This window comes from Rhinolophus ferrumequinum, chromosome X (genome assembly GCF_004115265.2).
Source record: "Rhinolophus ferrumequinum isolate MPI-CBG mRhiFer1 chromosome X, mRhiFer1_v1.p, whole genome shotgun sequence".
In the NCBI taxonomy this organism is placed as follows: Eukaryota; Metazoa; Chordata; class Mammalia; order Chiroptera; family Rhinolophidae; genus Rhinolophus; species Rhinolophus ferrumequinum.
The window spans coordinates 84662962-84679014 of NC_046284.1; the positions used below are offsets into that span (position 1 = coordinate 84662962).

Genomic DNA, 16053 nt, shown 5'->3' on the forward strand with positions numbered 1-16053 from the left:
TTCCCAAAGCTCCCCAAACCCTGTACCCAATGGCAAACCGCTCGGATCTGGCAAAGCTCAGAAATGCAAAAACTGAAGGGGGGGGCAAATTTTACTTTAACCTAAAGGATTGAACACACACACACACACACACACACACACACACACCAACACCAACCCCGTGCTGCTTAATTTCTTTTCCCGGGTTAGAAAAAAGGATTACTTGCCCACAGAGGCTTGGAGTTGGGGGGCAAGAGGTTGGTCCGAGGCTAAGCTCACCTGCTGTTGAGGTGAGAGAGCAGACACAGGGTGGAAGCTTTTCTGAGCAGCAGCTCACAGCTGAGTGGTTAAGGGGTTTGCAAAGACCCTCAAGTTCGCATCTGGCTTTTTTTTTCTCTTTTGCATTCGTGTCACTAAAGGGTTAAGCGCGGCCAGGCTTCAACACCCCCCCAGCCGCTCTACTCCCCCTCCCCTTTTTGTCTCACCCCCTCCCCTCCCGCGCGTCGCTAGGAGGTCATCAAGCGCTCTGTCCAGTCGGCGCTCGCAAGCCCCTCTGCTTCCCGCCCACCGGGCCCGTGGCTGCTTACGAAGAGGTGTGCGCTCACGGAGGGGCGTGTTCCAGCACTGGGAGACGTTGAGAGCCCCGAGTTAGACCTCAGAGCAGAGCCAGCCATGGAGTGGGGCGGAGGAAAGTTTGGCACCCCGCTCGGGGTTGTCGAACTGGAGGGGGCAGGGCGCCTGAGGGTTCTTTAGCCCTCCAAGCTTAGGAGCGCAAGCTGCCCAGACCTGAAGCGGTGTGCGGCCATGGACCGCGGGGCGGCCGCAGCCCATGGCACTGCCCCGCCTCAGGATGGAGAGCAGCCGGCGGAGTCACCAGAGCCGCCGCCGCCGTGGCCGCCGCCACAACCGCCGCCGCTGCCGCCGGCTCCTCCGCCACTCCACGCGCCTTCGCCAGAGCCGGCACCACAGTTCTGTCCAGAGCTTGCTCCAGAACCCTGTCCGGAAGCCACAGAACCGATCCCAGAACCAGATACAGAACTGGCCCCCGAGCCGACCTCAGAACCAGCTACAGAACTAGACACACAGCCGATCTCAGAACCAGCTACGGAACCGGCCCCTGAGCCGACCCCAGAACCAGCCACAGAATCGGCCTCAGAGCCGACCCCAGTACCAGCCATAGAACCGGCCCCCGAGCCGGCCCCAGAACCAGCCAGAGAACCAGCCACAGAGTCCTGCCCTGAGCCAGCTCCAGAGTCCTGTCCGGAGCCGAGTCCAGCACCTCGTCTGTTGCAGTGTCCGGTGGTCGCTCCAGAGACGGGTCTAAAGACCTCGTCATCGCCCCGAACATCAGTGCCCTTGTCCAGTATAAAGGTAAGAAAAAGACCCCCTGGAGCAGGGGAGAAAGATTCAAGGTGAGGCCGTAGGGCTATCGAGCTCACGGAACTCTGGGTACTCTTAGCATCCCATTTGGCTGCCACTGACTGGCACAGATGCTCGAAAAGATGTGGGAATAGGGGAGCCCGGGGAGTGGGAAGCAGTTGGGAGGCGGGAAGCAACATGTGGAAGCAAAAGTGGGCTGTTTGGGGCTAGAAATTAGAGGTGACAGCACTGAGGTGGGAATCGGAGCAGTTTTTCTTCACGGGGACAAGTGACGGTGCCGTGAGCGCCTATATCTTGAAAAAAGAGACGGAAGATGCTCCCAGGGAGCGCAAGAGACCTACAGAGGTGTTTGGGGCTGGCCCCGGGTACACAGGGATGTGATTGAGTGGGGGCGGTGGGACACACCTCTTAGCCGCGGTCACTGCCGCAGAGGCCCAAGCTGCGGAGCCGCAGCGGTCCGCTTGGCCCCCTCCCTGCCACTGGGGAGGGGGTCCTCAGCTGGGGCATAACTGGCTGCGCTCCAGGGAGGTGCCCAGTGCCACTGTGGGCTGCCGGGCGCTGGTACTCCGGGTGGGGATGAGGGGATGGGCGGTGCCCACGCACACTGCAGGGGAAGGGCAGGGTTCGCCTGGGAGGAGGGGGAGAGCATGCGTGTGTCAAAGCCACCATTCCATCTATCGGCAGGATTTCCCAGCAGGTACGTGCAAACAGTGATATAGTGATGGGTCCCTTTACAAGCGGGGCGATTGGCATCCCGCACCGGGGCCACTTGGAATGCTACAGGAATCCTGGTTTAGAGACACGAAAATAGGAGTTGCTATTTAAGAGCGCGTGAATGGGAACCCTCATCTCTTCCAGTCTTCAGAGATGCCTTCGTAAACGTTGCACTTAGCCGGAAGAAGACGAGAGGAGGATCCTCGGTCACCGGCCGAGGGGGGAGGTGGGAGAAAGAAGGTTTTCGATGTTTGCCTTGGACCCCTGAGGCCAGTGTGTGCTCTTCAGCAAGTCTTTCTTGCTTTCTCTGCGCTCCCCCGCCCCCTACTTTTCCTTCCCCCTAAACTTCGTTCCAGGAGACTGTGAAAATCATGTTAATACATACATGCACCTTCATTTAGCTTCCACTGCAGGAAAAACGAAACACAGAAACAAATAACACACCAACAATGCCCGTTCATTCTGCTGCCTAGCAGGGCGCAGAGACACGGCTCTGGAATCCTTCTACTGTGGACCGCACACTTGTAGAATGTAGGGGGAGGGGCAGGGGTTGACAACGCGAAATGGAAATGAAAGCGCTGGTTGCTTCCTGACTTAAAAGCAGGGAGGCTTGAGTTTGCAAAATAATTGCAATAATAAACGACTGAAAAAGAGAAAGGCTAAAGTGAAAAGTTTCACAGGGAGAAAATGCAGAGGTTCAAAAATAAATAAAATAAGATCGTAGGAGACTAAGACAATTTTTTAAAAAAATCCAACAACCCCGCTCTCCCCAGGAGGTGGATCTCTCTCCTTCCTGCAGCGGCCCTTTCCTGCAGCGATCTCAAGAAGGGAAAGGGTGGGGCAACTAGATGTGGGAAGCCACCCTAACCCAGGTGCTTGCTCTAGTCTTTTGGGAAGAGTTTTCCTTAAGCTAGTGGGAAGGAGACCAGCAGGGTACACCTGACCTGTGGCCTTCTTAAGTGAGATTTTGGGAACATGACTGAGAAACTGACACCTGGGGACTTAATTACAGGGCTGGCTAGCAAATGTATGACCCCTTTGGCCTCTGGAAGACTGACTGGAGACCAGGAGCTCCAAGGATGAGCTCTGTGACTGTGAGAAAGCATCTTCTACCAGCTTAACAGGAAAATGTCTGTTGCCAGATAGATAAGGAGGATCAAGGTAAAGGGATTCCGTTTAGCTTCCTCTAAATAGTGCCCACTCAGATGATTGACCCATGGGCATTTGGCAGCCCTGGCAGGGGACCAGGACCCCCCAGGGTTTGACTTTGCCCTTGGTAGAGCTGGTCATTTGTTCAGTCACTTATCTTGCAAAATGAGGTTAAAAACCTTGACTATCCACTAATGGGAGCTTGTAAGTGAACCCATCAGCGGCTCCAGAGAACTTTGAAAGCTGCAGATTGCTGGAGCCTGAACCCTTCTCCAATACTCTAGGTATTGCTATGTAATTGTTCACTGGTGCATATGGGAACATCTGATCTTCAGTGATAGGACCATTCTCTGCTGCATCCTCCTCAGGCAAATAGCACCCGCAACCAGCTGATTTGCATCTTAACATCCAAGGCAAACAGGTTGCCATCTTAACTGGGGTGTCATTGTTCTCAGATACTGCCTCCTTGCGGCAAGCTTGAGAAACACACAAACACACACACACAACACACACACACACACACACACACGCTCAGAGATCAAACCATATTACAACTTTCACCCTACACTAAAATCCTACATGGCAAGGTACAGTCAGTACCAGTAACATGAAACTAGCCTGATAAGTAAAAGGATGAAATGAGCAAAACCAAGTGTTTGAATGTGACTGCATGTTTCTTCCAGATAATATTGCTGACTGGTATTGCAGTTAAAAAAAAAAACCAACATCTTCCAGTGTGTAGTCTGCTCTCTTATGGGATTTCAGAACCTGCTGGTTGCAAATCTATGCCAAGAATGAGGGTAGAGACTGAGAAAAGGGGGCTCATATGCTCCTCCTGAATTGCTACCAGGATCACACAGTCTGTGAACCAAACCTGTCTATTTCCTTCCTTTCTAAAAATGTTTTGATTTCCAGGAAATGAACCGTTGTCTCCCACCTGGTGGCAGCAAGTGTAAGTAAGGATGTGTGAATTGGTTCTTTAACAATCTATAACTCTCTTGGGGGGAGTGGGGCTTACATGAAGTGCACCATATTTGTTTCTCTACCCTCAGCTGTGTTGAAGAAAGAGTTTATATTTTTATTCATTGGGTTTTGACTAACTATGAAATTATAATCACACCATACAGGAGACTGATGAAAATCTTAGAAGAAATACATTTTTGTGGCTTATATTTCTGGGTAGGGAGGGAATCTCTGTATCCCTCCTAATGACTACACAGCAACTACCATTACACCTCAAACTGTAGCAGAACTGTTTCCTGGTAGTTTTGCACACATTTTCTTGCAAAGTTGCAAGCATTTGTTTATATGATATCTGGTCATTCTTGCCTGAATACATTATCATCTTACCTATTTCTGAGCTTCTCAAAAGTAGATACTGTCTCTCCCTCCCACTGCCTAGTAGAATTCAGCCCTCCTTATTTTTCCTCAATAAAAACTTGCTGAAACCTATCAATTCCATTTCCAGCAACAAGGGAAAGAGAGCTGCTGTGAAAGAATGAAAATGTGTCCTCACTGATTTCAGCGTGAGAAGTAAATGTTTATTTAAATACCCTGGAATAGATAGCCTTTACGGAAATGCAGTCAATCTTTCCATTTTCAGAATGGATGTTGGAACCATAATTTAGAAGCAAATTACTAACAATAAATTGGCTTAGAAAGTGTCCTTATCCCCTGCAGTCCCGGCAACAGCACATAATGATGATGTTGTTGGTTTCAGGGGTAAAAATTTTTTTTCCCCTAAGTGAACAGAATATCTGCGGTGACTGTCAAAAACTTCAGGATTTTAGATTTGAATGTGCAACCTGTTGAAGGTCAAGGATGAAATTACTTTCATTCCTCTTAGGTTCTTTCCCACCTCCTTGCCAGGTTTTGATGATACCATCTGATTTATTTAGTATATTCTGAGAGCTCCTGGACATTTGATACAGGATGTTCTAGAAAAGATCACGAGATATTTGGTCAGTGGTCTTTCATTTCTGGAAGTACAATTCTTAGTGTTTATTAAAATCTCTGACTAGGGCTTCTACAGATCTGTAGCCCAAAAGGAAAGGCTGAGCCATTACCCCAAGTACTTCCAAGGAAAGGGGAAAAATCCATAGAGGCCAGTAAACCATTCAGGGGCATTATAGTAAGGATTATATAATTCCTTCTGCTAGTATGGCAATTTACAGTTTGCAGAATGCTTTCTTCTCTGTTATTAACTTTTATTACCCTGAAGAAGGTAGCAGGGTGGGGGAGGGCAAAAATAAAATTTGACACCTAAATAGGATATAACTATTAATTTATCAATTGTGGATTTTAAAAAATATTCAACATATGGCTTTCTGTGACACATAGGTTCCTCAGTTGTCTAAGAACAATCTTTAAGCTGACATTCCATCAGCCTTGATTTTTTTCCAAAGCAGTGACTGTCTGATGCTCCCACAGGGGCCATCATAGAACAGGAGCCTGAGAAGGAAGGAGAAAAGGCACAAGACCCTGAACCTATTATTCCCAAAGAAGACCTTTCTGTGCAAAGAAAATAAATAGAAATTCTGCTAGGGATAGGGTGCCCAACCTTTCCAAAGCCAGCTGACTATAATTCCCTTAGTGAAAAAATAATAATTTTAAGTATTAAAAAAATAAAGCATCCATTCCTAAAGGGAGATGCCCCACCCTCAGCAAAGCAAATAAACCTTATTCTCAAAATAGAAGAACAAATTTATCAATTTAAAAAAAGAGAGAGAGAAAAGGACAGTGACCTCAGATAATGGAACTTATCCCTCCTGAAAATTATTTTAAGAAAAAAAGAAAGAAAAATTCTAAAGGGAGAGGCTCCTTACCCTCACCACATTCCATGAAATTTATATTCCCCAGAGAAAATATAAAAATGAAAGAGAAATCATCTCAAGGTAAATCATATTTCTAACTTTAAAAAATTCGTGAAACTTATAAACTTTATATGCATCTCACAGCCCGTGCCCAATCCCTTGCAAAAATTATGGAGGCAAAAATAAATCTTCCAAACAGAAGGTCCACCAATCTCACCAAAGCTCCCTAATGTTATTTATTCCAATTATATAAAATTTCCAGAATAGGCAAATCCGTAGAGACAGAAAGTAGATTAGTGGTTGCTAGGGGCTGGGGTGGGGAAGAGGAAGTGTGGGTGATAGCTAAAGAGTACAGGGCTTCTTTCGGGGATGATAAAAATGTTCTAAAATTAGATAGCTATGATGGTTGCACAACCTTGTGAATATATGAAAAACTACTGATGTGTATGTACACTTTAAAATGGTGAATTTTATGATGTGTGAGTTATCTCAATTTTTTAAAAATAGGTAAAAGAAAGAGATCGTTCCTCCACCTTCAAGATAATGAACCTACTACGTTTCCACAAACCAACAATCAAATGAATAATAAAGGGGGGAAAAGTTCTTAAAGGAACTAAAAGAAAGGGAGAGAAAAAAGGAGATCCTCTTAAGAGCAGAGTCTCCAGCCTCACTGAGGGAAATAACCTTTATTCACACAACACACCCCTTTTTATTTCTTTTGAGAACAAACAAAAAAGGAAATCTTTTTAAGGGCAGATTCTTTCAAAATAATCAAAGTTAATGAAATGGACTAATCCTGGCACCCCATATACACACGAATGTTTTAATTTAACAAAAAGAAAGAAATATTAAAGGACAGGTCCCTGGTCTTACCAAATCTCCTGAATTTTTAATTGCCAGGAAGGGGGGAAAAGAAACAATAGAAATAACTCTCTCCCAAGGGAAGATGCCCCATCTTCACCAAAGCACACTAACCTTATTCTCAAAATACACTTTTTTTTAAGATTGAAAAGAAAATTAATAATGGAAAGGCATGTATGTTGGGAGGGTATCAAAGAAATGAAGAAAACAAAATCCTCTTAAAGAGGAGAGATGTTCCAGCCTCACAAAGACCCAAGAACTTTTTTGTTGTTGTCAAAACACAACAAAAACAAATGCAGATTTTTAAGTAATAAAAAATAAAAGGAAATCCTTCTAATGGGAGCTAACCTGAATCCATCCAAACACAAAAGCTTTATTTTTAATACAGGAAATTTTTTAATTGGAAAGATAAATAGAAAAGGTAGGAGAGCAACAGAAACAAAACCAAGAAAGTCTTCTTAAGGAAAAATGTCCCCAGCCTCAACAAAGTCCCCCTTTCCCCCAAACAAGTAAATACATTTATAACTGTGGTGGAGGGGAGGTGGGGGACAAAGGAATAAAATGAATAGGGTATTTTAAAAGAGGAACCTCCTTTTTAGGGAATAAGATTTCCCCAAACTCACCACAGTCCCTGAACATTTTTTTCCAATCAAAAAAGAAGGGTGGGTGAGAGGTGAAGAAAGGGGAGGGTGAGAGAAGGAGGGCGGGAAGGAAAAGGAGAAAGAAAAAAATAAAATAAGGGATAATTTGTAAAAGACTAAAAGGAAGAAATTCTCCTAAGGAAGGTGCACCAATGACCTATGGAAGATAATGCATATTATTCCTGATCAACCCACTCCACCCCTGCCCCCACAAAAGGAGGGGAAAAAATATCTTTCTACAGCTTCTCCAAGAGGAGATGCACCAATGTCAACCAAACCCAGGGACGTTATTTATCCTCCAGCCTTCAAGTATTTCTTTTTTTCTTTTTCAATAAAATGAAAGAAAAAGAAATTCTTTCAAGAAGAGATGCTGCGACTCATTTCTTCCTAATAAATTATTCATTTTTTAAAATAAAAAAGGGAAAGAAAGAAAAATCCTCCTGAGGAGGGCTCCCCAACCTCACTAAAACCAGTGGCCCTTATAGTTCCTCTCCACAAAACCTAGTTTGTTTGTTTTTTTCCTAAAAAAATAGAAATTCTCCAAACCCAAAGAGGTGTTCCCTCAACCCCACTGAAAGCAAGGAATCTTTTTCCCCAGAAAATTTTTTAGGAAAAATTCTTCCATCATAGGAAGAGATACCTTTAACTTCACTACAATCAATAAATCTTATTCTTCTCCACACCCAAAAGGAAAAACAAAAACAGAATTTTAAGAGTAGAAGAGAAATCCTCCTAACCCAAGGCAAGTTGGCCATAGTCTCCTTGACACCATTGAACCTTATTCCTCTAAAGAGATTTTTTTTTTAAAGAGCAGAGAGAGAGAGAGAAAAAAAAATCCTATCTCTTAAGAAAAAGGGCCCTCCACCCACCCCACTCTAAATACTAGAAAATATTATACGAAGAAATGGTAATATTATTCTAGAACAGTGCCAGTGAAGCTTAAATTCAGCGCCTGAGACTGGAAGGTAGTAAAAGTTTAATCCCAGCCTGGCTTTCCTCTGTCTCCCAGACCATTTCTGGTTACCTTCCCCACCAGTCAGTCAATCTATGCATTCAGGAAAGACAAATCTTGTCCATGGGGAAAAAAAAAAATTACAAAGGCTAACCTTCTGGGGAAAAATCATACCTCTTTTCCAAACCAAACAGAAATGATTTGTGGTTTAGCTGCAGCATTGTTCCCGTCTAATACTATAGAAACTCAAGAGTTGATGATAAACAATAAAGCAATTACTTTCTTACTATTAACTTCCAAATTAGACACATGTCCGAACCTAGCAGAGAAGAACCCTTACCCAACTTAAAAATAGGGTTCTTACATGTGGTCACTTAAATGTCTGTTCTGTAGAGTGATAAAAGGCTCAATTTTTGCAAATACATAAAACTTGAAAGTCAGATTTATAAGCAGAGAATACGACTCAATGTTTTCCAATTTTTAAAATTCATTTGCTTATTTAAAAATTAAATTGAGTACCTACTGTATGTCCTATGTGCTTACGGTAGCACTGAGGATTCTATGATGGGCAAAGTCACATAAATGAGACTTCCTTTACGCAACACTGGTAAATGAGAAACCCCAGTTACCAAAACAGATATTCAGGGGGTGATTATTTGTTTTACCAGACTCTTTACTGAGGCATTCACTTAAATAATTAATTCTCTCAGCATACCTTTCTTAAACAAAAATTCAATGTAATGAAACAAAGGAATATATGCTGATTTCAGAGGATGTGGAAAATCAAAAGCTTTTAAAAAGTAAATAAAAATTATATAGCACCCCACTATGCAAGAGACAATTGCTGTTAATATTTTGATATATTTTCCATTTATTTTCTCTGAATATATGCCTATATGTGCTCAATAGTCTACAATAGGAAGACTTTAGGGAATGTGGAGTTGTGTCTCAGGCTTTCCCTTGCCCCACTTACATCCCCCACTTAATTATTAGATCATGTGCATTGTTCTACATTGTTTTTAGGAAACACTTGTTAATTTTAGCTTCAAGTGTATCTAGTCAGATGCCTGTGTGATCTGATTGATAAACATGTGCTTGAAACATAAATGTCCAGGGATGTATTTGCAGTGTGAAGCAATGAGAGTGTACATTTTATGTAGACACAAGCAAATGTCCCATATACAAAGGGCAGTTCGAGCTCACAGTTACTAACTGCATTTTTTGGACATCCGGATTTCATTTGTCCAGCTAGCTTTTGTGACTTGGGTTTGGAAAACACCCAGAACAAAATCCACCTTTTTCCCACGGTTAAATTCCCAAAAGGAAAAATCTATATTTCTGAGACTCTATTAGGTCACTTTCATGTATTGAATGAATTTAACATGTAGCATTGTGTAAGTTTAAGGTATACAGCGTGGTACTTCAGTACATTTATGGATTGTAATACGAATGCTGATGTAGTGATATTTATCATAGTACATAATTATATACAATAGTATTCTCTGTATTTATTATACTGTGCATTAGATCTCTATGGCTTATTTACTATTCGTGAAAAGTTTGTACCCTTAAACACCATCACTCTTAACCCCTCTCCAACCCCTCGTAACTACCATTTTACTCTCTATTTTTTACAGGTTTAACCTTTTTAGATTCCACATATATGTGATATCCTACAGTATTTATCTTTGTCTGACTTATCTCAGCATAATATGCTCAAGGTTCTATTGGTCATTTTTAACTGAATGCAAAAATGTATTGATGGCTTTATCTCTTTAACAAAAAGTTACCCTGAATCATGCTCACCTGGGTACTTCCTACCTAGAAGGGAAATATGTATGTGTGAGGACATTATCAACAATTATAAGGAGACAATATTCAATTCATCCAGCTTTCGTTAACCAAATGTGGTAGAACATTGAGAGAGTTAATAAACTGTATACAATCCAACGAAGGTTGAATTAGTAATTTAAAAGGCATGTGTAACGCAGTATTGCATAAGAGCAGAATCTTCAGCTTTGTCTGTAGCACCTAGAGATTTTCAACTTCCAAAGCATTACAGGCATTTGCTGTTTAAACCTTTTGCTTTAAAGTGCCTGTGAAAGAGAAATTGGCCCCTGAGGACAGGGATTCCCACCCCTTTGTCTCCCTCATAGCACAGGGCTAGGAGAAGCACATGATACTGTGGGGTTCTGAGAGATGGGTGTGATGCTTCTACCCAGGGCTTTACAGAGCTCTGAAACAAGAGGCAGTGGGCCTGAGGACTGAGCCTGGCCCCTGCCTCCAGGAATAGGAGGGGGATGGAAGCACTGTTTGCAGGGCTCAACTAAGAACATGTAGAATCCTGAATGTTCCTTCATTTGCCTTCTCCTGCAACTAATGTCTCTACCTGTTCTCTTCTGGGATTTTGCGGTTTGAGGCAGTCAATGAAAGGTACCTGCTGAGTAAAATTTGTTAATCTCCTTGGCTGTGAGTAGAGGCACTTGAAACCAGGAAAGTTTTCATTAACCTTGGGCTCTGTCAATTGAGTCCTCACTCTGCTGAACCTGGTTCCAGCATCACAGCACCATCCTCTGAACCCCAACTTTTACAGTGACTCTGTGTCCCATTTTAGAATTACTTTGATTGTTAATTTTCCCTTAATAAGTGTCATTTGCATTTATTATGTACCTTTAACATTATTTCATGTTTTATTTACATCACTGTATATGTACCTTACAATATAAAAGGAAAATTGTAATGTCACTTTATGAAAACAGCTAAGTATAAACAGAAAAGAGGAAAAGTAAATGAGGCTACAGAACAAGATTATTGATTTCAGAAAATTAACTCGTTGGTGCCCTTTTCACTAACCTCAATTAATGCTTACTGTGACAATTTCTCTCCTGCCAGGTTTGAGTAAAACTTAACTTTTCTCTTACCCAGAATTTGGATATTGCTGTCCCTTTCTCACTCCCTCACCTTACTCTGATTGACTGTTAAAACTAAATAAAATATTACATCATCTCTGAAATCTATGTAACTTTACTAACAATTGTCACCCCAATAAACTTTAATTTTAAAAAAACTAATTAAAATAATAATTTTGGCATTGCCGTGGTCTCCTTTGCTTTAATTTACTTAACTTGTTGACAACATCTCCAGGACATTTTTTTTTTTGACTTCTCCTTAGCTTCACATAAAATCAAGCACCCATTTAGTGGCTCTCGTCATGGTTTTCCTAGTATATTGCTTCTCACTTGTCCTCTTTCTAGAAATTCCTGGAAAAGCCTTTCCATCATCTCTCATCAGCACTAAACTTTTAAAAGAGTTCCTTCATCTTTTCTTCCAATAGTGGAAAACAAATATAGACATTCCCAGGATACACTTTCCCAGGCAGCTTCAAAGCTTGCTTTTATTTTTGGTGGGGGTGGGAGGTGGGTTATATCCAGTATTGTATGGCATCACTGTGAATGAAGTAGACATAAACATGTCTACTAATTAGTTCATTAAGCAATTGGTGTTTTAAAAGCTTTACAATATGATACATGTGTGGAAGATTGTTACACGAGTACTTTAGAGTGTTTTTGTGATGTCTGAGGAAATTGGTTGGGGTTTTTAAGATGGAATGGGAATTCATTATTACTTTTCCAGTTTAGAATAATGGAATAAAGTTTCCCACTATCCAAAATTCACTATCCAACAAGTTTTCAGGGATAGATTAAATTCAAGTATGAGGGACTGCCTGATAGCAAATTCACATTGATATTAGAAATTTATGGGAAAATAAAGACATTGTTTGAGATAAGTGAAAACAATATATCCTCCTCAGACCTAGAGAAAACCAGAATTGAATTAAGCAGTGACAGTGAAAGATATCAGGTAGAAGCTAGGTTATGTTTGAATTGAGCAGTTGAGGCCAGAGCCTACAGACAGCAGAGTGAGGCCTTAGTATATGGAGTTAGAAAAAAGTACCACTTTGATAGAATCATAGAATACAGATTGAAATAGTGTAGAAAATAAGACAGATGTGGAAAGTCCTATTGAAACATTGAAAACAACTGACAACTGTGCATATCATCTGACTGATGAGGTTCAACCATTGGAGGGCTGTTAATTAGTAAAATAACATGGCTGAAGCAGAAGGTTGGCTGATGAGGCATATAATTAAAAACTATCTAGCTTTCTTTTTCTTTGTACGCCAAATTCCAAATTAAATTACTAAAGATAAAAATGGAAGAAAATAATTACATTATCTAGAGTCCTTTTCCTACTGTTTTGGACCCTCATTCCACTTTTTAAAAAGGATTTTTATTAAAAATATAGCTAACATACGATATTATATTAGTTTCAGATGTACCCTATAGTTATTCAACATTTATATACCTAAAGAAGTGATCACCATGATAAGTCCAGCAACCATCTGACACTGTAGTACGCTATCACAGTATCATTGACTATATTCACTATGTTGTACATTATATCCCCATGACTTATTTGTTTTATGCCTGGAAATTTGGACTTCTTATTTCCCTTCACCTTTTTCTCCCCTTTTAAAATTTTCAATTACAGCTGGCATTCAGTATTATTTTACATTAACTTCAGGTGTATAGCATAGTGGTTAGACATTTATATAGTTTTAAGAAGTGATCCCCCTGAGTAGTCTAGTATCCACCTGGCACTACACATAGTTATTACCATATTATTGATTATATTCCCTGTGCTTCATTTTACATCCCCATGACTATTTTGTAACTAAAAAATTTGTACTTCTTAATCCCTTCACCTTTTCACCGTCCCCCAAACCCCCCTATCATTTATCACCCCTATAAATCGAGTGCCCATCTGACACACTACATAGTTGTTACAATATTATTGACTATACTCCTTAGGCCATACTTTACATCCTCATGATTACTTTGTCACAACCAATTTGTACTTCTAATCCCTTCCTCTTTTTCACCTACCCCACAACCCCCCTGCCATCTGGCAACCATCACAATGTTCTCTGCATCTATGTTTGTTTCTGTTTCATTTGTTTATTTTGTTCTTTAGATTCCACTTATAAGTGAAGTCGTTTGACATTTGTCTTTCTCTGTCTGACTTACTACACTCAACAATACCCTCTAGGTCCATCCATATTGTTGCAGATGGCAAGATTTCATTTTTTATGGCTGGGTAATATTCCATTGTATATATGTACCACCTCTTCTTTATTCATTCATCCATTCAGGGACATCCAGGTTGCCTTCATATCTTGGCTATTGTAAATAATGCAGCAATGAACATATGGATGCTAACCTCCCCTCGAAGTAGTGTTTTGGATTTCTTTGGATTAATACCCAGAAGTGGGATTATTAGGTTGTTCTTTGTCTCTTGTTACAGGCTTTGTTTTAAAGTTTATTTTGTCTGTTCATATATATATATACATATATATATATATATATATATATATATATATGTGTGTGTGTATAATATATATATACCCTCTGTATATATATTTTTGTCTTAAAGAAGTGTCTCTAACATTCCTTGTAATACTGGTGTAGTGGTGATAATTTCCTTTAGATTTTTCTTGTCTGGGAAGCTTTTTATCAGTCCTTTGATTCTAAATGATAGCTTTGCTGGGTAGAGTAATCTTTTTATTTTTATTTATTTATTTATTTAAATTAAAGTTTATTGGGGTGACAATTGTTAATAAAGTTACATAGATTTCAGGTGTACAATTCTGTAATACATCCTCTATAAATCCCATTGTGTGTTCACCACCTAGAGTCAGTTCTCCTTCCATCACCATATATTTGATCCCCTTTACCCTCATCTACCACCCCCCTCCCCCCTTACCTTCTGGTATCCACTAAACTATTGTCTGTGTCTATGGGTAGAGTAATCTTGATTGTAGGTCCTTGCTTTTCATCACTTTGAATATTTTGTGCCAATCCCTTCTGGCCTGCAAGCTGTTAAAATAATTTACTGACAATCTTATGGGAGCTCCCTTTTAAATAACTAGATGCCTTTCTCTTGCTGATTTTAGGATTCTCTCTTTGTCTTTAACCTTTGCCATTTTAATTATATAATGTGTCTTGGTGTGGGCCTCTTTGGGTTCATCTTGTTTGGGACTCTCTGCACTTCTTGGGCTTGTATGTCTATTTTTTTCCCCAGGTTAAGAAAGTTTTCAATCATTATTTCTTCAAATAGGTTTTCAATTCCTTGCTCTCTCTCTTCTCTTTCTGGTACCCCTGTGATGTGAATGTTGTTATGCTTGATATTGTCCTAGGAGTCCATTAAACTAGCCTCATTTTTTAAAAATTCTGTTTCCATTTTGCTGTTCCGATTGGGTGTTTTGTGCTACCTTGTCTTCCAAATTGCTTCCACATTCGATCTTCTGCTTCATCTAGTCTGCTAGTGATTCCTTGTAGTGCATTCTTCATTTCAGTTACTGTATTCTTCACTTCTGACTGTTTTTTTTTTTATGGTTTCTATGTCCTATTTTATGCTTGCTATCTCTTTGTTGAAGTTCTCACTAAGCTCCTTGAGCATCCTTATAACCATCATTTTGAACTCTGTATCTGGTAGATTGCTTGCCTCCATTTCATTTAGTACTTTTTCTGGAGTTTTCTTCTGTTCTTTCATTTGGGATGTATTTCTTTGGCTACCTCTCTGTGTTTGTTTCTATGTATTAGGTAGATATGCTATGTCTTCCGATCCTGGCTGGGTGGCCTTATGTAGTAGGTGCCCTGTGGAGCCCAGTGGCAGTCTCCCTGGTTACCTACTCCAGGTGCCCCAGGAGTGCCCCTTGTGTGTGTTGTCTCTGCCCTACTGTTATAGTTGAGCTTTGATTGCTATTGGCATGTCAGTAAGTGAGATTGACCCTTAGGCTGACTGGCTGTGGGGTTTGGCCATGTCCACAGCTTCTGGGCTTCTGTGAAGGGAGCTTACCCACTGAGGGCGATTTTCCCCAGAAGGTTCTGGTGCCTGTTGATACCATCTTTTGGGTGTGCCATTTGTGAGGCTAATTGGGTGGTGCTCTGCTGTGGTCTGAAGCCAACCTCCAAGTATGTTGCTTCTGGGGCCCCTGTGGTGGGGCTGCCTGTTACCAGCCAGGGACTACCTGGTAGGAGCTGCAAAACGATCTTTGGTCGGTGGCTGTCTGTGCTAAACCTGGAGGCATGTGGGGGAGGCCATGCTGTGAACCGAGGATGGCTGCCACCAGTACCTGGACAAAAAGCCCAGGGCACCCCAAGACCTGCTGCCAGCTGCCAGCTCCTGTAGGATTCAGCTACTGATAAAGCTTCATGTGGTACATAAGTTGGGTGAGGTGGGGTCTCGGGGAGTCACCAGAATGGGATGATTTGTGTTCACTAGGTTAATCTAGATTCTGGTTTCGTGCCAGTGCTGAACCTGTAGCTACTCAGCAACAGTCTCAGAGTACACTGAGGACAGTTGATGCCTTCCTGGGGCCCACAGATCCCTGATAGTTTTCCAAGAAAAAGTGTAATGTGGGCTGGACTGGCTGCTTATGAGAAAGTGCCTCGGGCATTGGGCTAGTGGGAGGGGCGGGGTCCCAGGGAGTCACCAGGTTGGA

The 16053-nt window shown here is 41.6% G+C and overlaps 1 protein-coding gene across 1 annotated transcript in view; it reads left to right on the plus strand.

Annotated features, from left to right (window-relative positions):
• The first annotated feature begins 686 nt into the window (after positions 1–686).
• The window catches only part of DGKK (diacylglycerol kinase kappa), a 141324-nt gene continuing 125957 nt past the window's right edge, over positions 687–16053 (plus strand). The window contains exon 1 of the mRNA XM_033095507.1: positions 687–1350. Coding sequence (XP_032951398.1) covers positions 784–1350 — 567 coding nt within the window. The 5' untranslated portion in view covers positions 687–783. The remainder of the gene's footprint in view (positions 1351–16053) is intronic.